This window comes from Sceloporus occidentalis, unplaced genomic scaffold (assembly GCF_023333645.1).
Source record: "Sceloporus occidentalis isolate IW3139 unplaced genomic scaffold, rSceOcc1.0.p SCAF_1, whole genome shotgun sequence".
Classification (NCBI taxonomy): Eukaryota; Metazoa; Chordata; class Lepidosauria; order Squamata; family Phrynosomatidae; genus Sceloporus; species Sceloporus occidentalis.
Genome location: NW_028316981.1, coordinates 177593275 through 177617338, shown reverse-complemented (window position 1 = coordinate 177617338; position 24064 = coordinate 177593275). Strand labels below are relative to the sequence as shown.

Below are 24064 nucleotides of genomic sequence, written 5' to 3'. Positions count from 1 at the left end.
GGGCGGGTTACGGGGTTGAGACGGCCATGGTCGCCTTGGTCGATGATCTCCGTCTGGGCATCGACAGGGGAAGCGTGTCCCTGTTGGTGCTCTTGGACATCTCAGCGGCTTTCGATACCATAGACCATGGTATCCTTCTGGGGTGCCTGGCAGAGGTGGGAATTGGGGGCACTGCGCTCCAGTGGTTCCGGTCCTACCTCTCCGAGAGGTCCCAGATGGTGCAGCTGGGAGACGTATGCTCCGACGAGAGGGCCCTTAAAACTGGGGTCCCTCAAGGAGCTATTCTGTCTCCCATGCTATTTAACATTTACATGAAACCACTGGGAGAGATCATCCGGAGACATGGGGCGCGGGGTTATCAGTACGCTGATGACACCCAGATAATTTTCTCTATGTCTCCGACTGATGCAGTGACTGAGGATGGCGTCTCTCCTCTCGTGGCCTGTCTGGAGTCAGTAATGGGCTGGATGAGGGAAAACCGACTCAAACTGAATCCAGAGAAAACGGAGGTACTCGTGATAGGTCCCCCTGGCCCAGGAATGGCGGTGGTTCCACCTGTCCTGAACGGGGTCACGCTCCCTGTGAAGGACTCCGTGCGCAGTCTGGGGGTGCTTCTTGACTCGTCCCTTCACCTGACTGCTCAGGTGAATGTGACGGTCAAGAGCACCTGTCATCAGCTTCGGCTTATTCGCCAGCTGCGCCCATATCTGGCCCAGAGGGACCTTGAAACTGTGGTACACGCCCTGGTAACCTCGAGACTGGATTTCTGCAACGGACTCTACATGGGGCAACCCTTATACCAAACCCGGAAGCTACAAATGGTGCAGAACATGGCAGCCAGGCTGGTCACCGGTACGTCCAGGGCCAGCCATATAACACCGGTACTAAAAGATCTCCATTGGCTGCCCATTCGCTTCCGGGCGCAATATAAGGTGTTAGTGATGACCTATAAAGCCCTAAATGGCTTGGGCCCAGGATACCTGAAGGACCGCCTCTCCCCATACATTCCGCCCCGCACCCTCAGAACATCTGGGCAGCAACTACTTAGGGTTCCCGGGGCGAGGCTTGTCTCCACTTCTCGGAGGACTTTCTCCATCGCCGCCCCGGCCCTTTGGAATACGCTGCCCATAGAGCTCCGCTCAGCTACCTCCCTGGCCTAATTCAGACGGGATTTGAAGACCCACCTGTTTGAGTTAGCATTCCCTGAATAAGGTCCCATAGGCCCCCCCCCGCCCCCCCGCCGCACTGGCAATGGGATTGGCTAACCTGGGGGGCCTTTTTGCTCTGTTTTGTTTTTATGTCTTACGTGATTTTGTATAATTTTTAATGTTTATTATTGTATTATTGTATTTTAACTGTTGTAAACCGCCCTGATCCGATGGAAGGGCGGTATATAAATAAATTTTTTATTATTATTTTATTAACAATAACAGCAGCATAGGACTCAAAGAGGTTTTAAGGCTTTGGACTGCAATCCTGAACATACCTCTTAAAACAGGGGTGAACAGAATGTGGCAATGAGGCCACACATGTCCCTCTAAAACGGTTCCTGACCCTGGCAGATTCTCTAGGCCATCTCTTTTCTGAGAAAAAAAAAAGGCAGGGCGGAGGAAACAAGCTACCTTGCCTGGAAACCCTTTAAATAGGTTGCAAGTCCCGTCCTAGGGACAGGATCGGTTGGAGAGTGTCCTGAGTAGGTATATATTAAGATCAAGCTAACACATATCTGATGGCACAGAAGAGGTGAATGTTGCCTCTATAACAAACGTAGTGTGACCAAATCCTAATTTTCCTCTTGCAGTTCATTTTTGGCGCTCTCTATGTGGTTCTACCAAATTCCCACATTAAGGGTGAATAACTGACAAAGGCCAGTTCTCATCCTGTGCTGGTCTGCCCAGTCTCATTTTTGGCTGTAAAATAGAACAGCCACTCACTTCTGGTCCCACCTTCTGAATTTGTAGATCTTTTGCAGAGTTGGAGATGGAAATCTTATTGACAACTATGAAATATGGAGAATGAGAAGGGTGTCACCCAGGGGGAAAAAGCTAAATTAGGGAGTGAAGGATCTTTGTAGGACAGGTCACAGAAAGGGAACTGGAGATATACTGTCCTCTCCCCAATTTACAGAAATCCCCTTTGGGAGCTATGCAATAGTTCATTAGATTCATAAATAGATTGAATGGCATCACAGTCTACTGTTTCTGGAATGGTAGAGCTCATTGCTTGGAAGTTCCCAATGATTGAACCCCTGCTAGCTGAGACGGACTGTTTCCTGCCTGATTCATGCCCAGCCCCTCCTTACTTGACTTTCGATTCTTTTTGTAGCAAACTGCCACTCCTCTTGGGAGGGAATCGTGGTATGAGATCACCTGGTTCAGTGGAGTGCATTGCCAGCTCCTTCAGAGTTACATTCTGTTACCACAGATTTACACCACAGGTTTCACTTTTTAAAAAGCATAGGATTCCCTTCTAAGAAATAGTAGGCAGCACTGCTATTTATTTAGAGCATTTATATCCCACCCTTCAGCCAAAAAGACTTTGAGAGCATCTTGAAGATCGTTAATTTAACAATTCCTTGCCTTCAGCTTTATAGTCTAAGGGGATTAAAGGTAAAGGTGAAGGTATTCCCCTTTGACAAGGTTGTCAAGTTGTGTCTGACTGTACGGAAGAGTATTTATCTCAGTTGCTAAGCTGAAGAGCCAACGTTGTCAAAAACAACTCTGTGATCATGTGGCCAGCATAACTGTACAGAACACTGTTACTTTCCCATCGAAGTAGTACCTATTCATCTACTTGCACTTTTACATGCTGTCGAACTGCTAGGTTGGCAGAAGCTGGGACTAGTGATAGGAGCTCACTCTGTCACATGCCACTTGGACCTCTAACTGCAGACCCGCCGATCTTACAGTTGTCAGAGTCAGCGTCTCAGCCGCTAAGCCACTGCTTTCCTAAAGGGAGTACTTCCAGTTTATATGGGCTACTCTTCTTTCTTTCCATGGCCATAGTAGTGGCAGTAGGGAGAGAGGGTGGGCTTTGCACCAGCTGCTGGATCCTAGGCATGAGGAAGCAGTAGCATGTCTGCACTTCCTGAGCTGCTTTGACCAGCAAACTGGCCATAAAAGAATGAGCATTTCTTTCCTGGACAGATATAAATCACATATGTTAGCATTCACAGTCTTCTAATTATTGGTAATGTTTCAACAGGTATAGTTTTTGGGGAGTATATTATCTTACCTTCTCCCAAGGTTTTTTTTTTAACAATTATTGACAAATACGTCCAGATTTTTATTCATAATTGTTATACCCATGTTAAGATTTCTTGGGAATCCATGTTTTTTGTTTGTTTGAACTGTTGTTTCATGTTTGTTTATTTTTAATCCTGATATGTTTTGAAAATTTCCTAATTCTATCATCAAATTTATTACAGTCTGCCCTCCTTATCGGAGGACTTGCCATCTTCAGATTTGACCATCTGTGGACAGTAAGCCCCCATTTTGTTTAATGGCAGCACGTGCCATTGGTTTTAAGAGGAAGAGGAGGCAGCTGCCTGCCGTTGGTGAGAGCAGTAAGGCAGGCTTCCGGTGGCTGGGGTGGCACTGGCTCAGCCAGTCAGGCCAGAGGGAGGGAGGTGGAGAGAATGGGGGCTCTAGAAGTTCCCTTGTCCCCAGTGCTGGCGCATCCATTGGAGACAATGGAACATCCATAAATTTTGGTATCCGTTGGGGCGGGGTCCTGAATGGATCCCCCATGGATACCAAGGGCCAACTGTATATCATTTTGGGGGTCACATAAGGATATGGCCAGGTCATCAGCAGAGACCCATGTTTTAAATTCTACTCTTTAATTTTTACCCCTTTTATTTTTTTGGTTGTTTCTTATGTTTGTTAGCAATATTTCTAGGGGCATTAAAAATAACAAAGGCAATAACAGTCAACCTCGTCACATTCCTTTTTGAATTTGTATCAGTTTAGTTCTTTACCCATTTATTATGATACAAGTTTTTTATTTGAATATATTGCCTCAATCCATTCTATTAGTCTGTTACCTACTTCTGTTCTACGTAACACCTCCCACATCATTTCCCAATACATATTGTCAAATGCTTTAGCACAGTTTTCCAAATTTATTATGAGAGACTCTGTGCTTCCAAAAAGAGGGTTATTCTCTTTTTTAGTGTTTCTTGCTATTGCATCAAGTCAGCTGTTATGACTCAGTCTATTCACACAACAGTGAGTAATCCATGTGTTCCTAAGAAACCATCGTCATCAGTATTGCTTTTAAATTAAGAGGCACTGCAACCCATTTGGCAGCAAAGTCAAATATGGGTGGAGGGAGGATCAGTTACTATGGCTCATTCATAGGAATAGTCTGTGGTTTTTATAATCCCCCCATGCCTCCTCTCCCCACCCCCCCAGTATTCTTCACATAAAATCACAGGTTTATATATTTGACCAGTGCCAGAATTCTGCAGCACCATGAGTAAATTGTAGATTTGTATAATCAGTGTTTGTAGTCTTGCAGGCTGTAGCTAAAGTTCGATATTCTTACAGTTGCGTTTTGCCATTTTTGCAATTAGATGTCCAGCTCGCCGTTGTCCAAGAAGCGTCGCTTGTCTGAATCGGAGACCAAGACGGGTTCAAACTGCTCCTCTGGAAAATCCGTACAGACTGATCTGCGTGAAGCGCCTGCCAACGTAAGACCTTGGATTGACTGGTGTCTGTTGAACCCTGATCTTGTTTTCAATCCATGGAAAACAAATGGATTCCAAAGAGAAGCAAATCTGGTTCCAGCAACCTTGAATTTATTATCTGCAAAGTTCCATTCATTAAAGTGATTTGTGTTAAAAGTGCTCTTTGTTTTGTTGTAAGACAAAAAGGGCTTATATATTGCAAAGAAGCCCTGCAGTGTGGTTTCTGGCTCTTTTTTAAAAATGACATCCCGTGTGTAGGGAGGGGACTGACCATAATCTTGTTGCCACGTGCAATACTCCTCAAAGGGGAAAGTAGCAGCCATTTGCAGAAAATAAAAAAATGTGCAAGGACATCTGTGAACAGACAAATTCTGTCCTTAGGTCAGAGGTAGGGGACATGATGATTCTTTAGGTGTTATTGGGCTTCACTTCCCATTATTCCTCACTATTGACTGGTGGGACGGACTCATTCCCCTCACTCTTCCTAGTCCCTGGTTTTTGCTCTCAACTCCTAACAGTCTTCGACAGTTGCTGCCTGTCATTTTCCTCCCCTGTAGAATGTGATGAGAGTTTCTGAGAGTCAACTGAAAACAAGCATTTAAGATAGCTGTCATAAAATCTATACGTGAATTTGCACTTCTAGAAGTATGCACCAGCTCCTAGGGAACTAGCAGTCTCTGAATATACATGACATTAGTATTAATCAACCCAGCTTCTTGCTTTTATATTACTATAGCTGTTTGGGGCTTTCAAATATGCTTTTAAAAAACAAACAAGGTAATGTAGCCCAGTAGTCCTGCTTCTTACCCTAGGCATTTTGTGAAATTTTATATGAGATGATTTCCCATTATTCCATAATATGTACTAGCTAGTACAAGGGAACATACAGGAGAGTCCTGTCCTTTAGTTGGTCAAAAAATGAAGGCACTAGTGGTATGGCTTTTATCTGCTTTTGTTCCTAGGTCTGGCTCAGGTCTCCATTTGAGCTGGAAAGACTGCAAATTAAGTTGCTGGAGAGCCAAATTTTCATACTTAGGATAAGTTATTCAAATTGATCAGTTCAATCCCCTTTGTTGAATAAGAAGTACATTTAAGCACAGTTCAGTAGTGAAAGGTCCATAAATAGGGTCAACATAATACTCTTCCCTGGCCATGGGCTTCTCAGTCTTTGCAGTATAATCAGAGACCCTTGGGGTGGTGCTCCCTTTTTTACTTTTATCGATTTCCATTCCTGTTTCTTTTTACCAGGGTATGGCCAAGAATGGAAGTGAAGCAGACATTGATGAGGGTCTGTACTCAAGGCAGCTGTAAGTACCAGAGGAAGGGGAGATTGGTCATGGGGGTGTGTGGGTGCTGGAAGATATTACCATCTTGAAAGATAATCAGCCAGTATGAGCATGATGTGGTGGGCCTGGGTGAGTAGTAGTGCTCTTTTTCTGTGGCTTTTGGGAATACAGCAGTCTCTGAGATGCTAAGTGGCAGCTTCCTTGGGGACAGGGTGACCAGTTTTCTTAGCAAACAGTAATATGAAATTAACTCTGGTGGTGGATTTCCCAGTAGATAAGGGGGGGGGGGATACTGTAGTTTTAGATTATGCTTCTTCCACTTGCTCCAGATAGGCAGTAAAAAGAAAGACATTCCAGTGTCCCCACATGTGGGAGCTAACCTAAAAAGCCACCACTCAGATAGGATGTGTTTTCATTTACTCTTGATTGTTGTTGCTGCAGCCACTCCAGCCTTTGCCTTACTATTTTCCTCAGATTGTTCGAATCCTTTTCCACAAAAGGGAAGGGAAAAAATAACTCCTTTCTTGAAAACTCTCAAAACCTCACTGTCTTATCCCTCCCTCTTCCTGGGATTGTGAAAGCCAATGACCATTTCTCCACTAGGAGGGTTTGTGCCATGGAAAACCTGCTAAGAACGAAAGAGAGAATCTCCAGCCTAACTGGTGTCTTTTCCTCCCCTCTGAACCTGCTCCCCTCACTTGCAGCAGGAGTGCACAAAGCACGTTCATAGACCTCAGTGACAGCAGGGGAACTGTGGGAGCAGACCAGCAAGGGGAAACCTCTCCCAGGAGCTGTGTGTTTGTGCTGCCTCTGCCCAGCTCTAGTTGGGCTAGTGGTTGGGGAGGCAAATTGCTGTGGTATCATAGGGGACGGGGTAGGTACTGGGGCCCTCCTTTTGAATGGTGGGGATGGAACCTCCCACCTGAAATGTAGTAGCTTGGCTCCAAGCAATAATCGTTCATGAACCTGCCGCCATTCATATTGTGGGAGCATCATGAACCTAGCAGGAGGGTGCATGGTACCCCTTTCCCTCCCTCTCCCTGGCTGTGCAAGGCACTCTGGTGAATGAAGGGAACCCTGTGGTTAGTTCCCCCACGTGGGGTCACCGGAAGCCCTCTTTTTCTTGCCTATCTGGAGTAAGTGGGAGGAACATAACCCAAGCTACAGGATGCTTGTCCCTTATCTATTGGAAATGGATGTATCACAGGTACAGTAAGAACTAATGTTCCTTTCTCCCGCTTGTCCCAATTAGATATGTGTTGGGTCATGAGGCCATGAAACGAATGCAAAATGCCAACATTCTGGTATCCGGCTTGCGAGGACTGGGTGTGGAGATTGCCAAGAACATCATCTTGGGTGGAGTCAAGTCTGTCACAATCCATGATCAAGGTGTGGCTGAGTGGTCTGACCTCTCTTCGCAGGTAGGGTGCTCTTCCACTCCTTCAGCTGTCCCTAGATGTAAGTCCTTTGATAGTCATGTTGCCCAGCAAGCTCTCTATTCTGACTCCATCTTGTTCTTCAGTTTTACCTACGTGAGGAAGACCTGGGAAAGAATCGTGCTGAAGTATCCCAGCCACGACTGGCAGAGCTCAACTCCTATGTGCCTGTTACTGCCTACACAGGGCCTCTCAGTGAAGACTTCTTAAACAACTTTCAGGTGCTTTAAAGCAGGAGGGCAGACTGTTGATAAAGGACTTATTTATTCAGGTGGGATCAGGGTGGAATTGGTTTAATTCTCAGAAAAGAAGAGGATTGGGCTGGGCTTATAAATTATCTTGGAACTATTCCAGGATCCATGGTCTAAGAGAGGGTGAGGCCCAAAGCTTGGAAGAATTACTTTCTTGGAGTACTGTACACCTTTCCACTAGCTACCATGCCAAGTAGTTTTGCTGTCTAGAAAGTCCAGGAGTTGTAGTTCAAAAACATATCTCTCTGTAATAGAGAGACTTAATTGAATTTGCTTCTTCTGCTATTTCTGCATACAGAGTTGATACTTTCAAACATTTTCTTTCTGACTATTAGATTTTATGTTGCTATTTTAGTCCCCTTCAACATATATGATTTGTTTCTTTTAAAATCACATCTATTTTTATAATGAAGCTTGTTTTTTTCCCTTTCTCTCCACATTTCATCTTTGGAGAGATCCCTTTTCGGGGAGGGGCGTTAATCTGGACTGACAAACATTTACTCAGTGCTTGCATCCAGAGTGCTTGGTGTCTTTGTATCATGTATGAATAAAGTTTAAATAAAATCATTTCTACTTTAGATGCTTATGGGAAGATAGGGTTTTCATTGCCTGCTTTACCTTCAGGGCATAAGCTTTTATTTCTGGATTTGTTGGATACCCTTTTGAGCTTAGTGCTGAAGTAGGTGTAATCCTGCAGCGGGTTTATAGTTCAAGTTCCATGTAGCTGTTGAAATAAAGAGGTGAGAGGTTGAAGGAAATCTCATTTGCTCAAAAGCAGAAAATAAAAGCAAAACACCGCCTGATGAAGGGGAATATAAAATCTGTGATGGTTAGGGAAGCCCTATGTGAAGCTCACATTTTCTGCACTGTAGCAGTTTTCAGCAGTGAACCAGGACAGGAATGGTTGAGCTTTCCAGTGTGGTTTGCTACAAGGAAGATTTCATTTGCTTATTTCAGAGTTTCTATTTCCCCTCTGCAGGTGGTTGTGCTCACAAATTGTTCTTTGGAGGAACAACTGCGTATTGGCGACTTCTGCCACAGTCAGGCCATCAAGCTGGTAGTAGCCGATACCAAGGGACTCTTTGGGTAAGAGAAAATTCCATCTCTATTCCCTTATCTATGCTGTGGCAACTGTTGGTCCTTATGTGCAGCTGGTTTCTCCATCCTTCCTAATACGAAGTGCTTTAAGAGGTCAGCCTCTATGTCTGATAAAGTTATCCTGCCTCCTGTACACATGTTCTACACAGTGCTGTTTCTTTGTAGTGAAGGTGATGAGGACAGCATCTCTTCATGAGCAGTAGAGGAGACTACATTATGGGACCCACACTTTATCTTTTTTCCCCTTACAGCCAGTTGTTCTGTGACTTTGGTGATGACATGGTGGTGACAGACATTAATGGGGAACAGCCACTCAGTGCGATGGTTTCCATGATTACCAAGGTAATTTTTCTTCCCAGGGCTGGAAGCCAGGACTGCCCCCTTACAGGCAGATTAGCTGCTTTCCTTAATGAAAGATAAGTTAGCTCCTACAGTGTCTCTTAACTGATCCTCCTTTTTCTATGCAGGGTTGCCCTGGGGAAGTAACCTGTCTAGATGAGGCTCGGCATGGCTTTGAGAGTGGGGATTTTGTTTCCTTCACTGAAGTTGAGGGCATGACTGAGCTCAACAGCTGTGAAGCCATGGAAATCAAAGTGCTTGGTGAGAACCCCCATGGTGCCTTAAATAAGTAGAGCTAAGCTTTGGAGGCTAATGGAATAGGGTATTTATCAGGGTTATGGACTCTTACAAAGTGTCTAGCAAGACTGTCTGGATTAATAGGGATGCCTTTATATGATGCTGCTGGGATCCTTGAGACTGTCTAATATTTAGAATATTTTCATTTTGAATTGTAACTTGAATTGTCCCAGAAATGCTGAGTGGGTTACAGTAGCATCAAACATGGTAGAAAAACTAACTTTTCAAAAATTAGACAACGCTGTTTTGTGTTGGCTTTCATACTTCAGCTTGAGAGCCCCTTCCTAACCTGCAGTACACGCCTGGTGTCTTCCCCAAATATTTTAGCAATTTAAATTCATCCTGCCATTTTGGCTTATATCTGAAAATGTTCCATTCTCCACTCTGAAATTAATTATAATTTCTTTCCTCACTGGTACAAAATAAAAGTCCTCACGTCATCTGTTGGCTATTCCTGTCTCCAGTTTTTCCCCCATGTTTTCTCTATTATGGAGACATAGCATTTCCCCTTTGTTTTCTTTGAAGAGGCAGTTTCCCAGCCTCGTTTGGATATATCAGAATAATTCCTTCCTTCTGTGTCTGTCTTTGTGCCTATCAAGAGAGTGCAAACATACCAGGATTGTGATATATTGACATGATTGCTAGGATGGCATTATCCAAACTAACATTCTGGTTCTGCATACCATTTCCTTTTCTGTATTGTTTCTTGCTTGTGGCTGCAGGTCTGACAAGTGTATGTGTGAAATCTTTTTCTTTTCCAGGTCCCTACACGTTCAGCATTGGTGATACCTCCAACTTTTCAGACTATGTACGTGGCGGTATTGTCACCCAGGTCAAGATGCCAAAGAAGATTAGCTTTGTAAGTTTCTTTCTAGATAAGGTTTGTCTTTCGTTGGCTAGACAACTTGTCATGGATTGGCAGTGGTTTTATGTTGGAACTGGTCCTCTTTGAAACCAAGGTCCCATTTTACTGAAAACTTCTAAGTTCCAAGTTAGTAAACTGGGAGCTATCCATGCTTACTCAAAGAAAATGGAAGCTCTGCAGATGGCCCACACTGCAACTCATTGGATCAGTTTGTTGAGCTAGTTGGAGCATAATATTGCCTAATCTAGAAAGTGACAACTGATCATACTGAATGGGGCAATTTTGAACTCCATAGCCTACACTAAAGCAAGTGCCTCCATGTTTAGAGTAAATATACACCTGCTTTTAAAGGGATATCAAGAATGGTATTTGATCCTGCTTCCCTTCTGCAGAAATCTCTGCGCTCATCCCTGCCTGAGCCAGAATTCATTATAACTGACTTTGGCAAATTTGACCGACCAGCCCAGGTGCACTTAGGATTCCAGGGTTTACACGAATTCCACAAGAAGCATGGACGTTTTCCCAAGCCCCGCAATCAGGCAAGTTTTTCATAATTAATTTATATTCTGAGGGGTGTTTTGTTATGTTTTGCTGTCTTTGCATGTTTGAAAGTCACTGCTGCCTAGGCGAGCTATGCCTTTGGGGAAGTTTATATGCCTCTTTCCTCAATGCCGCATCCCTCTTATGATGCTCTTTCCTATTCTTTGTCTTACCTTTTCTTCCTTCCTCCTCAGGCAGATGCTAGCGAAGTGATAGCTTTGGTCAAGGATTTGAATGAGCAAGCGGCGCCCCCACTCAAACAAGAACAGCTGAATGAGGACATAATCAAAGAACTGGCCTTTCAAGCTACTGGTGACCTGGCACCTGTTAATGCCTTCATTGGAGGATTGGCTGCACAAGAAGTCATGAAGGTGATGCCAGATTCCCAAAGTTCACCTCAGAATATATGAAATACTGGTTGGGTAATGGGAGCTAGATGTGGTGACTGTAACTCCCATCTTCCACTCTCATCCCCTATTGTATTGGGTACAGGTAGTCATTTCTGTATCAGTTTCCCCCTGCAACCAGAAGTTTGGGATTTGACCATTCAGATAGCAGATTCTTGTCGCTATAGCCAAGACATGTTAATGGGTTTGGCCTGCAGTGTCAACCTTTCCCATATTCTTAAAAGGAACAGTTGAACAGTGGGATAAAACATGCAACTTTCTCCTTCCTCGCTTCTCTCCTTCAGGCCTGTTCCGGTAAATTCATGCCCATCACTCAGTGGCTCTATTTCGATGCACTGGAATGTCTGCCTGAGGAAAACAAGGATGCTCTGACTGAAGAGAACTGCAGCCCTGTGAGTAGCTGGTGTATGAGATGCATGCAAGAAAGAGAGGTATGCTACCCACAAATATTGGGAGAAGAGTTTATAGTGCAGGAGGCCTGTGACTGAAGTGCAGAGCTAAGGCAACAGGTGTGTTTTAGAGCTAGAAAAGCTGGAGAGAGTTGGGGAAGCTGGAGGAGCCATGAGTTGTGTCATTTATATAACAGCTCCCTAATGGTGTAGAGTATTTTACATTTTGTTGTGTCCAGTGAGATGTTGTTTACTGCTATTTAAGCATCAGGGGAAAGACACTTAGTGCTAGGCTATCTAACTTGATAAAGGGATTGAAGTAGGATTTAGGATCAGATGTAGTGTTTAAGCCACTGACTTCACTTTTGGGATTGTGAGAGCTGAGAGCTTTTGGAATAGCAGGATGTTGTGGCTGTTATTTCTTACATGTAAGTCAAATTTATTGCTTTGAAAGCCAAATAATTTCATAGTCCCAAAGTAAATAAAATACAGCATCCAGCAGATACAGAAATAAAGTACATAAATAAACAGTCACATCAGAAATTGTTTTGGGAACTGCAACCAGGCTGGGGAGAATGGAGATGCTTTTGACAGGAAGCTGTGCTTAAAGCTTTTGGTCTTTGTTGCTTCTCTCATGATAGAAACATTGTCGCTATGATGGACAGATTGCTGTCTTTGGCAGTGACCTACAGACCAAGTTGGGACAGCAGAAGTACTTCCTGGTGAGTCATAGTACAGGTCATCAATTTCCTTTTGTTTCCACTCCAGCATCCTGCTAACATTCCTATTCTCTCCTGCTCTTAGGTTGGTGCTGGTGCCATTGGCTGTGAGCTGCTGAAGAACTTTGCAATGATTGGTCTAGGGTGTGGGCAGGGTGGAGAGGTGGTTGTGACTGACATGGACACAATTGAGAAATCGAACTTGAACCGGCAGTTCCTCTTTCGACCTTGGGATGTTACGGTCAGTTCCATTAACTATTCTTGCTTTTTATAGGAGTGGCTGTGTGGTGGCATGGAGATATGCACCTTTGCATGGTAGCCTGTTTCTTAGTTCCAAGTTAACCAGCTGCTGGAAGTGCTGCAGAAAATAATTTTGGTTTGGCTTGACTCTTAAGCAGTTGTAAACTCAGTCATTACGACTGAATATTAATAGAGAGCAAAACAGTAATGAGACTGAGACTGGTAGCTGAAGTGTTGTGGTTCATTATCCCCAGTGAGAGTGATGCCTCTCTTCTATCTATCCAGAAAATGAAATCGGACACAGCAGCAGCAGCTGTGAAAGACATGAACCCGAACATCCACATTACAAGTCACCAAGACCGTGTTGGCCCGGATACTGAGCGTGTTTATGATGATGACTTCTTCGAAAGCCTTGATGGAGTGGCAAACGCACTGGACAATGTGGATGCTAGTGAGTATCTGCCAATAGTATTCTTGCTTGTTAGACACACTGATGTGATTTAGGCAGGTGCAAGCCAGAGCTGACTTCCATGTCATTGTGCGTATACCTCGGTAGTTAAGGCAGGGGATTAAAAATAGGGTCAAAATACTGGTGATATGAGTGTGGCATTGCTTCGCACACATGGATTTGTTCCAACTAATGGTGGCAGAAAATACTCAGTTTCTTGTCTGATTGATGTCAGTTTCCAATCCTCTCTTACTTGACAGCCTTTTCTAGTTCTCTTGCGTAATCCCGTTTTTGTTTTCCCATGTATTAGGGATGTACATGGACCGCCGCTGTGTGTATTACCGTAAGCCCCTGCTGGAATCAGGGACATTGGGGACCAAAGGGAACATCCAGGTGGTGATCCCCTTCCTTACAGAGTCCTACAGCTCCAGCCAAGACCCACCAGAAAAATCCATCCCAATCTGCACTCTCAAGAACTTTCCTAATGCCATTGAGCACACTCTGCAGGTCAGTTTGATATTGGATTGCACTTCCAGTTTGAGAGGAATAGCTGGAGTGTGGTAACACCTAGAAATCTGGGCTCTTTGTGCGTTCTTGCCTGAGCAGCCTTGCTGTTGACATGAGCAAGTTTTATTTTCCACCCATCCCTGCTTCCTCTCAGCCTAAGGAGCAAATTGGATCCCTTTTTCATCTTTCCAGACTATACCTTTTTATCAGTTCACCTGATTCATAGCTGTAGCTGTTTACTGCAAAACTTCCAATCAGCTATTCTGCCTCATGACTGAAACAATCTATCCTCTTCTTCCTTTTTTTGTCAGTGGGCCCGTGATGAATTTGAAGGCCTTTTCAAACAACCTGCAGAGAATGTCAACCAGTACATCACGTGAGTAAATTGCTGTATTGAGAATCTACAAGAGCCTAGCTTTGTCCATCAGTAAAAAATGTGGTGTAATTGGCACTAGCTAGCAATGTCTAATGCTAGTCAGATGTCGTTAATAACATACATCCAGGTCCAAAAAGTTAAACAGATAGCTTGAAGCATGGCTTTGTAATTTGTGCTGATTCTAGAACCATTCAGAAAGTCAGAGACAAAGTGAAGTTACAGAATCAGTTCTCATTTTCCTCCAGAGACTCCAAGTTCATGGAACGGACCCAAAAGCTGCCAGGCACTCAGCCTTTGGAAGTGTTGGAAGCTGTCTACAAGAGTTTGGTGACTGATAGACCTAAGTCGTGGGCTGACTGTGTGGCCTGGGCCTGCAATCACTGGCACACCCAATACAGTAACAATATTCGTCAGCTGCTGCACAACTTTCCCCCAAACCAGGTGATCCAGTGAAGATCAATATATCATGGTTACAATCTTTTATGATAGTAGTAGAGTGGTATAGTTGTTACTAATCTTGTTGTAATCTCCCTCTGTTTTCTTTTAGAAAACTAATTCAGGGACCCTCTTCTGGTCAGGTCCGAAGCGATGCCCTCACCCACTCACCTTTGATATCAACAATGTAAGCACTGGGATGGTGTTGAACAGTGAGAGGTTGGAGAGCTGGCACTGCTAATTGGATGTTAGATAGTAGTGAGAAGAACTGGTTCCTACCCCTGTCTGTTGTTGTTGAAAAGGTGTTGGCTGCATCCAGTTCTAATATCTGGGAGTTCTGAAGGAAAAGAAACATGGCTTACAGTTAGTTTCCAGGAGCTTGGGATGTTCCATTTTGGCTGCAGCATACACTTGGGGAAATGGGAAGTTAGAAGGTGAATCCATTAGCTGGGCAAACTTCCATGAGAAACAAAGTTTTTAAAACTGTTAGTGGATTAATTATGTATCTTGAGTATCTGCTTACAAATTGTGATTGTCATGGCTGAAGTGAGTGTGTGAAAGAAGACTGTGGAAGAAGATTTGTGAATGGCTTCTACTTTGTGCTCAAAGTCTGATATTCATGGGTCAGAGAGGAACATTCCTCCAGGTAAGATTGGCTAGAGATATTGATGGGGAAAGACCCGCTAATATTTACCTTCGGTCTCTTGCTTCAGCTTACTCTAGTTTGTTGCAGTAAACTGTTGATGTAGGTTTCTCTGGCATATGAGGCACTTATTTAGGTAACAGGTATAAAAGTGTGGATAGTGCAGTCATTCTGCAGTCAGTGGTCCTTCAGGTCCCTACTTTGTTTTTAATGTAAGATAGTTTTACCAGGAAAAAAAACTTGCTTTCCTCTCTTAATTCCCTGTGTTTACCTCCACAGCCCTTGCACATGGATTATGTAGTGGCAGCTGCAAACTTGTTTGCACAAACATATGGCATCACAGGTACTAGAGACAGAGCAGCTATAGGAGAGCTCCTTCGACAAGTACAGGTTCCAGAATTCACTCCCAAGTCTGGTGTTCGTATCCATATCTCTGACCAGGAGCTGCAAAATGCCAACGCCTCAGTTGGTAAGTCCTGCTGGAGTTGGGAGAAGCGTGGGGTTGGAGAAGGAAGCTCTCTGTAATTATTTAGGGCTGCCCAGAAGGGTGGTGATGAGCAAGTCACATGCTCTCAGCCTCAGGGGAAGGTAATGGCAAACCTCTTCTGAACAAATCTTGCCAAGAAAAGCCCATGATAAGGTTCATCCTAGTGCCACTGTAAGTCGGAAATGACTTAAAAGCACACAACACCCACACAAGGTAGGGTGGTAAGCAAGGAACCTTTGCCTCCATTCTGTTGCTTACTATGTATAGGCAACAGAACTGCATACCCTGGCACTGACCCTTTCTCATTTGAACATCAGTACCTGCACAGGTAGATCCTGGGACTGGCAAAGCCCCCAATGTTACATCTGTCCCGGCCCATGTAAACATACTGTAGAGAGAAAGAAATAAGAGGCATCTGATGACAAGACCTTACTTTTTTCTAAGTAATATCCCATCTGTAAAGTCATTCCCAATCTGTACAGCAGAAGTCTTGCTTTTCTTCTAGGAATTCCTTTCTCTATCCAGCCTAATTTTGAGTTGGATTTTTGCCTCGTATTGACCTACCCATCTTGGTGGATTATTACAGTTGACTTGGGTTTGAAGTTTCTTCCTGAGCTTCCCAAATATTGATGGTGAAATATAGTTCCTAAAACTGTTTAGGGCCTCAAACCAATCCAGTGGATGTCAAGTGAGGTGGGTACCACAGGCTGCTGAGAGGAGAGTGGCTTGAGGTTGTAGTTATTATTTCAAAAGCCATACCCTTCTTTTCCTCAGATGACAGCCGACTGGAGGAGTTGAAATCCTCACTTCCAAGTCCCCAGCAACTGCAAGACTTCAGGATGTTTCCTGTTGATTTTGAAAAGGTAAAGACACATTTAAAAAAACCAACAAAAATAGATACGTTTTTTCTTCTTTCTTGGTTGTTGGACAGAGTGAGAGAGAGTCAAATAGGCATTCCTGAGTTAATAAAGTCTCTGATAAAGAAGCTCCATATTACAGAGTCTTTTTATGTATGCCCTCCCTTTTCTTCCTTGTCCTTTGTCCAGCTGGAGGGTTTTCGACAACATGGACATTGGGAAAATAGTGAAGGAGAGATGAGAAACACACAGTTGTCAGTTTCAAGTTGCAGCACCCTGTCAATGCAATAAAATTTGAACTGGAAAAGAATGGGATTCTATTTTAGTCAATCCTACTCTACCAGTTTGTGTTTTCCTGTAACAGGCAAGATGAACAGAAAGTCATCCCTGGATGCATTTTGGAAGAAGCTTTAAGGAGATAGCGAGAAGATTCAAAATGTTTTCCTTTACTTATGCAAGGCTTCCCTGCCCTGTTTGTTTTATTTCACCTGTGCAGATTGTTAGTTTTGGGGTGGAGGGAGTATGCTGAATCATACTGAACTGCTTTTCTTTTTTGTGACGTGGGAACCTTATACCTATTCAAATGCACCCACATGCAAAGTTCCTGGAAGGAATCTGATACTGTTGTGAATATTGTAGGAAGTAATTATCATTTTACTTGTATTAAATTTCAGGACGATGACACAAATTTCCACATGGATTTCATTGTGGCTGCATCCAACTTGCGGGCAGAGAACTATGATATTCCTCCTGCTGACCGGCATAAGGTAGGATTATACTGTTATCTGTGGAGGATGGACTTTGATTGGTGGGAGAGAAGTGTTTGTGGAAATGTTTCATGTCAGCAGGCTTACATGCACCTTTTCTGTTTAGAGCAAGCTGATTGCCGGGAAAATCATACCTGCTATTGCCACGACGACAGCAGCTGTAGTAGGTTTGGTGTGTCTGGAGTTATACAAAGTTATACAGGGTCACAAACAACTGGAGTCGTACAAGAATGGTTTCCTCAACCTGGCATTGCCTTTCTTTGGTTTCTCTGAGCCTATTTCTTGTCCCAAAAACAAGGTGAGTGTGATAAATTCCCCTCACAATATAAGGATCTTCTTTTGTTCATATCTGCCTTCAAGCAAGGAATGGACTTATGAGGCTTGTACCTTGTAAATGCTTCCAGCTTACATTTCCTTTTTGGATTACTGTAGACGCCACTTCTTTAGAGTTGTAACAACAGTGCTAATGCTGCTGAAGTCCGGTAATATCTTTTCCTTTTCTCCCATGGTTTATACTTTCTGAGCACAGAGACATCTTTCTCTGTGAATCTGGAAAAGGTGAAAGGTTAAAAAGATAAATGGCAATTAGTGCCCTAAAGTCTTTTTGGTGTGGGGAGATTTCTAGGAACCCATGTCTGGTGGTGAATTCAGCACAGGAACACTTTTTACACACCAATCTTTTAGGTTCTTTACTATTCATACTTTCCCTTCGTTTCTGCCAGTCCTATTCATTTGAGGAAGGCATTCTTCTTCCATGCTAATTTGGGGTGGGGTTGTAGTGGTGGAGCCTAGGAGAATGTGAGACCAAGAAAGCCCCCCAATCTCCACTGTCAGAGCAGCCACCGCTGCAATCCATGGAGGTCTGTTCCAACTGTGAGAAGTAGCAGACTGACGTTCCCATCCATACCCTGTGTGAGCCAGAATGCAACAGGGACCCTGCTTCTGCTTGTTGCAACAGAGATTGCTCATGGAAATGAGCAGGACCATCAGTCAGCTGCCTTCTGGTTGACAAGGAATAGAGCCCCACTGATCACAGCAACTGCTGCCCAGGAAATGAGGATTGGTGATGGTGGGGAGGTCAATCATTGCACAGTTACATAACTGGTGGTTATGCACTTGTAACTGACCAATAGTATTCCAGCCAATATATTGAAGCACTTTCTGTTATGGGTTAAGGAGACTGCACATGAAAATGATCTTCCATCCTGGGTTAGCTTAGGTGCTGTGTCTTCAGATTCAGGCTGTAGGTGCAAGATCTCAGGGCTTGATAAATACCTCGGTTATTGATGTATTCCTAATTTCTTCTTTCTCCTCAGTATTACAGCACTGAGTGGACTCTGTGGGACCGTTTTGAGGTGCAGGGTATCCAACCTGATGGGCAGGAGATGACACTACGCGAGTTCCTAGCTTACTTCAAGGTAAAGCTTACTTCAGCTGGCCAAAAGCTGTCGCTTGTTGGAAGTTTTACGACTATTAAAACAGGGTTGTTTTTTAATGGATGCAGAACTCTTGCTAATCATTTCTTTTCTCTTTCATAGAAGGAGCACAAGCTGGAGATAACAATGCTGTCCCAGGGTGTCTCCATGCTTTATTCATTCTTTATGCAGCCAGCCAAGCTGAAGGAGCGTCATGACCAGGCGTACGTTTTTTGTTGTTGTGGTGGTGGTTGTTGTTTTGGCTCTCAAGGGTGGGAAACCTTCAACAGATCCCACTTTTCTCTGACCACTGCTTTTCCTCCCCTTTCTCCACAGGATGACTGAGATAGTCACCAGAGTTTCAAAGAAGAAGATTGGTCGCCATGTGAAAGCCTTGGTCTTTGAGTTGTGCTGCAATGATGACAGTGGGGATGACACAGAGGTGCCCTATGTGCGCTACACCATCCGCTAGCCGTCTCCTTGCTAGCACCACCCACCTGCCTGCCACGGACTGTTAGTGTGGGGGGAGGGTCCGCCTCCCTGCCCCACCCATCACCGTTAAAGTGACTCAAGACATGAATAACATTTTGTACCCTTTTAGGACACCCTCCCCCCCGCTCCCTGGTTTTTGTGTTGATCAGAGCGTGGGAAACCCTCTGCTGCTGTGACCCCTCCCTCTCTCCCTTTAGACCTTGCAGTTATGTCATGTTATTGAGGCGCCTTAACCCCCCATCTCCCACCCTGCCCTTTTCAAGTTAATGTTAGTCGTGTTGTGTTTTGGCTCCTGCACCACCACCTCCCTCTTCCTCCGTCATTCACTGGTGCTAGGAGGAGGCTCTACCCTTTCTTGTCCTGTCCTGAGGAGGGGGATAGTAGCAGGGAATGCTCCTTTGTCATCTTCTGAGTACCTGGAGGCCTTGCCCTGGTTGGCTTGTGGGGAGGGGGATGTGAGTGGGTGGAGAGCGTAGGTCAGAACTGGTAAGAGAAGTAATTGAGTCAATAAACATTTGCAAAAGGCCGTGGTCCTTTATTGTTTAACCGAGGAACAAGGGAAGGGTGGAGTGCTGTGTCCACGATCTGAAACCTGGACAAATGTAGAAAGGCCTGGAGGCCTTTGGCTGCTGCTAAGGAGAAAGAACTGAGTACTCTCCAGACTTCTTTACTCAACTCTCTGTTTGTCTTTAAACCAACACAAAACAGCCCTTGTTAAAGTCTCCCTCTAAGACGTAGGGGGAGACTGAAACAAGTGCTTTTCTGTGTTGGTGCATGCATGTAGTCCAGATAACTGCTTGCCTCCTTTATGTCCATGCACTGTCCTAGACAGGACATTTGGCCAATCGTTATTCATTATTGCTCGTTCTTTGACTTCACAACTGTCCAGTAATATTAAAAAAGAACTTTTCACTATACATTTTCTTGGCTCCACTTTAGACTGCCATCTAAGATAAGATTGCAGAAGTATGAATGGTGATGAAAAGGTTTAATTATTCCAAGTTCTGACAAGGCTTAGAACAGGAGCTGTTTTTAAGAATGCTGTTTTGCTTTAGGAAATAATCTGTTGGGTCTCTTCAAGAAAAAATGGTCTGCAAGCTTTTGTGGGATTTCCAGCATCTTTTTGCAGAATTCTATAGAATTCTGAAGCCATGCATTCATGGTAAGGATTACACTAAAAGGAGGTGTCAGCATTTTCTGAAGCCAGGCAAGGTTTTCATTTCACTCAGACTCTTTAATAACTAGATAAAAAGACAGTCGTGTAAAAATAATATATAGCTTGATTTCCTGTTATGGTGCTTCTCTCAAAATTACTTGTTTTCTTGAAGCATGCCTTGTAGCCACATTTTAAGCGTAACATTAAGTATTTCGTATATTGTTTTCTTATTCTCCCAACTGTGGGCCTCAAAGTAGCTAACAATAATAACAAATGCAACATGCTAATTAAGTCACAAAATATTAAAATTCAAGATATCAATAAAGGAAACGGCACATCCCAGCTTAGGTGCAAAAGGCCTGGTTGAATTTTAAAAATATTTTTGTCTGCCCCAAAAGAGAAAAGGTCAAGGAGGGGGCCAGATTAGCTTCTCTCAAGAGAAATCTACATCTTGAGAATAGACAGTAAAATAGTCTTCTCACATCACACAGCTGACAGGAATAAGGAAGGTGGGCCTTTCTTGACATCTCAAAGTACAGAGAGGCTTTTATGAGACAATATAGTCCGTTAGGTAGCCTGGCCCAAAGTACTATAGGGCTTTATAGGTCTTCACCAATACTTTGGAAACGGACTTGACTAGAAAAGCTACAAGTTGAATATCCATTATGCGGAATTCCAAAAACCAAAATTTCTTTCATGGGTGGCTGACATCTTTGTTTTCTTATGCTTCAGTGTGTGTAGGCTTTGTTTCATGCACAATTATTTAAAAAAATACCTTCAGGGTATGTACATAAGGTGTGTATGCATTTTGTGTTTAGACTTGGGTCCCATCTCCAAGATAGCTCATAGATGTAATGTATATGTAAATATAGGTATTCCAAAATAATCCAAAATCCCAAAAAACACTTCTGGTCCCAAACATTTCAGATAAGGGAGATTCAATCTGTATTTAGACAGCATTGGGTGAGATTTGTTACTGTTATTGGCCTGGGCCTAAATGTAGTAGATTTACTTCATACTGCACGATGTCACATAATGTAATGAAATGAAAGGTTGTGCTGCTGCTTAAGTAGCAGATATCCTGACTACTCAGTCAGTCAATGCCATAGTTAGTGCAAGAGAGACTGAAAATGTGTGAAAAGGACAGTGCAGGGAGAGGGTATGAGAAAAGGGTACAGAAGACACTGAATAATACCATTGGAGAAGTACAGACCGCCACCATACATTGATTCCTGCAAAAGCAGCTGAGCGGACAGCCCAATGTACATTTCTACCCTGGAATATTATCAAGTGGAATAAATTGGACAATACTGTAATGACCCAAACTGGATGACAACAGATATCAGAAATGAGTATGGTACTATAGTGCTGCATAAATACTCTCATGTTACTTTAAGAACAGGGTTTCAGATATTGCCTAGGTAGAAAACAGGTAAATATGTGAGAAAACAATTGTGACTTTCTAAAAGCTATCCAAGCCTTAAGCATTCTTGGTTTCTCCGTATTATTATTATATTATTATTATTATTATTATTATTAACCTTTATAAAGTGCTATAAATTTACACAGCGCTGTACATACAATCTTTTAGTTAGACGGTTCCCTGCCCTCAGGCTTACAATCTAAGAAGACACGACACAAAAGGAGAAGGGAGTGGTGGTGGGGAATGGGATCAGGTCCAGCAGTTCTTCTCCACCTCTGAGGCCTGGACCAAGGCAGATGGACTGGAGGAAGGGCTTGGCTTCTTAATGGATGCTTAAAAGGAGGCTTCCTGGGTCAGAGAGGGGCTCACCTCTGGGAATGCTTCTCTAAACAATATAGTCTTTAACTCAGTATTGAAACTGGGTAGAGAAGTGATGAGGTGTGCATGTGGGGGAGAAGGTTCCAGGAGTAAGGGGCAGCAAGCGAGAAGGGACGAATTCGGGAGGGGGCAGTGATAGTCCTACACTGTGACAGGAGACCTTGACTACCAGAGCAGAGGGTGCGAGTAGGAATGTAAGGAGAAAGAAGGTCAGATAAGTAAGGAGGGGCCAATCCATGGAGGGCTTTGAAAGTCAATAATAAAAGCTTGTACCGGATGCGGAAGGGGAAGGGGAGCCAATGAAGGGAGGAGAAAAGAGGAGAAACATGGTCAAAGCGGCGAGCGGATGTGACAATGCGGGCAGCTGAATACTGGACAGAGATTAAAGGATGGAGGTGTGAAAGAGGAAGCCCTGTCAGAAGGAGGTTACTTTATTTATTTATTTATTTATTTAGTATTGATGTAGAAATTAAGGTTCCTAGTATTTAAAGGCATTCAAATGTATCTAATTCTGTGGAAAACAGCATGTAAAGTGTAGTTTAAAACTGAACTAAGGCTGGGGACCGTGTGGTCCCAATAGTGCCACGATCTCTAGAGTCTAGTACAAAGTATAGTTGGCCCTCTGTATCCATGGATTCTTTATCCACAGGTTCAGGCATCCACAGCTTGAAAATATTCGAGTATGTATATATAAATTCCAAAGAGCAAACCTTGATTTTGCTGTTTTATGTAAGGGACATTATTTTACTGTGCCATTGTATTTAACAGGACTTGAGTATCCACTGATTTTGGTATCCATGGAGGATCCTGGAACCAAACCCCAGCGGATACCAAGGGCCCACTGTATTCAGGGCTAAAAGGCTAACGTTGCTATCAAAGGGTAGACTTACAGCGTGGAACATAGTAAGTTCTAGTCTTTCTGGTGAACACCTACAAAACTGGCTCATAGCACAGGGATTGAGCGTGTGTGTGGCATCTAAAAGCTTTGCCTCAGTTTCAAGGATCTTTACAGTTCCAGGTTGGATTGGAAAACAGCTGCCGCCAGGTTGTTGAACTCAGTTCCCATTAACGCTAGTCAACATGACCATGCTGGGTGGGATAATAGAAGGTGAATTCAGAAACACTGCCATTCCCTATCTGTACTAAAGACCACCAGAAGCAAAACAAGACACTACACTCAGTCTTACTGGATTATTAAACCTGGCAGGCAAACGAAAAGATGGTGTGTGGGTTTTTCTACCCTCTGCATGACTCTTCAGGTTGTGAAAGTGTGGGGAGAGTATTTTTGCCAAACGTATTATTCCAGCTGGGCAAATGGGACACTTTTATGACTCCCAGAGTTTTGCAAGAGAACAAATGAAAATAAAAATGCACAGATATAGGTTGGAAGACACCTGGCTGAATGAGACTACATGTGAAAGGAATGTAGGAGTCCAAGTAGATCACAAATTGAACATGAGTCTACAGTGCGATGCGGCAGCTAACAAGGCCAATGCGATTTTAGGCTGCATCAATAGAAGTATAGTGTCTAGATCCAGGGAAGTAATAGTGCCACTCTATTCTGCTTTGGTCAGGCCCCACCTGGAATATTGTGTCCAGTTCTGGGCGCCACAATTCAAAAAGGACATTGAGAAACTGGAGCGTGTCCAAAGGAGGGCAACTAAAATGATGAAGGGCCTGGAAACCATGCCCTATGAGGAAAGACTCAGGGAACTGGGGATGTTTAGCCTGGAGAAGAGAAGGTTAAGAGGTGATATGATGGCCCTATTTAAATATTTGAAGGGATGTCATATTGAGGAGGGAGCAAGCTTGTTTTCTGCTGCTCCAGAGACTAGGACCCAGAGCAATGGATGCAAGCTGCAGGAAAAGAGATTCCAGCTCAACATTAGGAGGAACTTCCTGACAGTAAGGACTGTTCAACAGTGGAACACACTCCCTCAATGGAAAATGATGGAGTCTCCCTCCTTGGAAGTCTTTAAACAGAGGCTGGATGGCCATCTATCAATGGGGATGCCTTGATTGAGAGTTCCTGCATGGCAGAATGGGGTTGGACTGGATCAGGGCCCTCGTGGTCTCGTCCAACTCTGCGATTCTATGATTCTAAACTACAACCCCCTAAAGTT

General features: G+C 43.7%; 1 protein-coding gene across 3 annotated transcripts in view; it reads left to right on the top strand.

Annotated features, from left to right (window-relative positions):
• The window catches only part of UBA1 (ubiquitin like modifier activating enzyme 1), a 52703-nt gene extending 33193 nt beyond the window's left edge, over positions 1 to 19510 (top strand). For all 3 annotated transcript variants that reach the window (XM_089483526.1, XM_089483507.1, XM_089483518.1), the window contains exons 2-26: positions 4577 to 4693; positions 5939 to 5997; positions 7229 to 7397; positions 7499 to 7633; positions 8643 to 8749; positions 9013 to 9103; positions 9229 to 9361; positions 10159 to 10256; positions 10655 to 10805; positions 11001 to 11173; positions 11494 to 11601; positions 12240 to 12320; positions 12403 to 12558; positions 12843 to 13008; positions 13316 to 13512; positions 13824 to 13888; positions 14134 to 14329; positions 14436 to 14510; positions 15246 to 15435; positions 16228 to 16316; positions 16985 to 17077; positions 17184 to 17375; positions 18394 to 18495; positions 18616 to 18716; positions 18829 to 19510. In XM_089483526.1, coding sequence (XP_089339652.1) covers positions 4577 to 4693; positions 5939 to 5997; positions 7229 to 7397; positions 7499 to 7633; positions 8643 to 8749; positions 9013 to 9103; positions 9229 to 9361; positions 10159 to 10256; positions 10655 to 10805; positions 11001 to 11173; positions 11494 to 11601; positions 12240 to 12320; positions 12403 to 12558; positions 12843 to 13008; positions 13316 to 13512; positions 13824 to 13888; positions 14134 to 14329; positions 14436 to 14510; positions 15246 to 15435; positions 16228 to 16316; positions 16985 to 17077; positions 17184 to 17375; positions 18394 to 18495; positions 18616 to 18716; positions 18829 to 18964 — 3180 coding nt within the window. In that variant the 3' untranslated portion in view covers positions 18965 to 19510. The remainder of the gene's footprint in view (positions 1 to 4576; positions 4694 to 5938; positions 5998 to 7228; positions 7398 to 7498; positions 7634 to 8642; positions 8750 to 9012; positions 9104 to 9228; positions 9362 to 10158; positions 10257 to 10654; positions 10806 to 11000; positions 11174 to 11493; positions 11602 to 12239; positions 12321 to 12402; positions 12559 to 12842; positions 13009 to 13315; positions 13513 to 13823; positions 13889 to 14133; positions 14330 to 14435; positions 14511 to 15245; positions 15436 to 16227; positions 16317 to 16984; positions 17078 to 17183; positions 17376 to 18393; positions 18496 to 18615; positions 18717 to 18828) is intronic.
• Positions 19511 to 24064: the final 4554 nt, after the last annotated feature.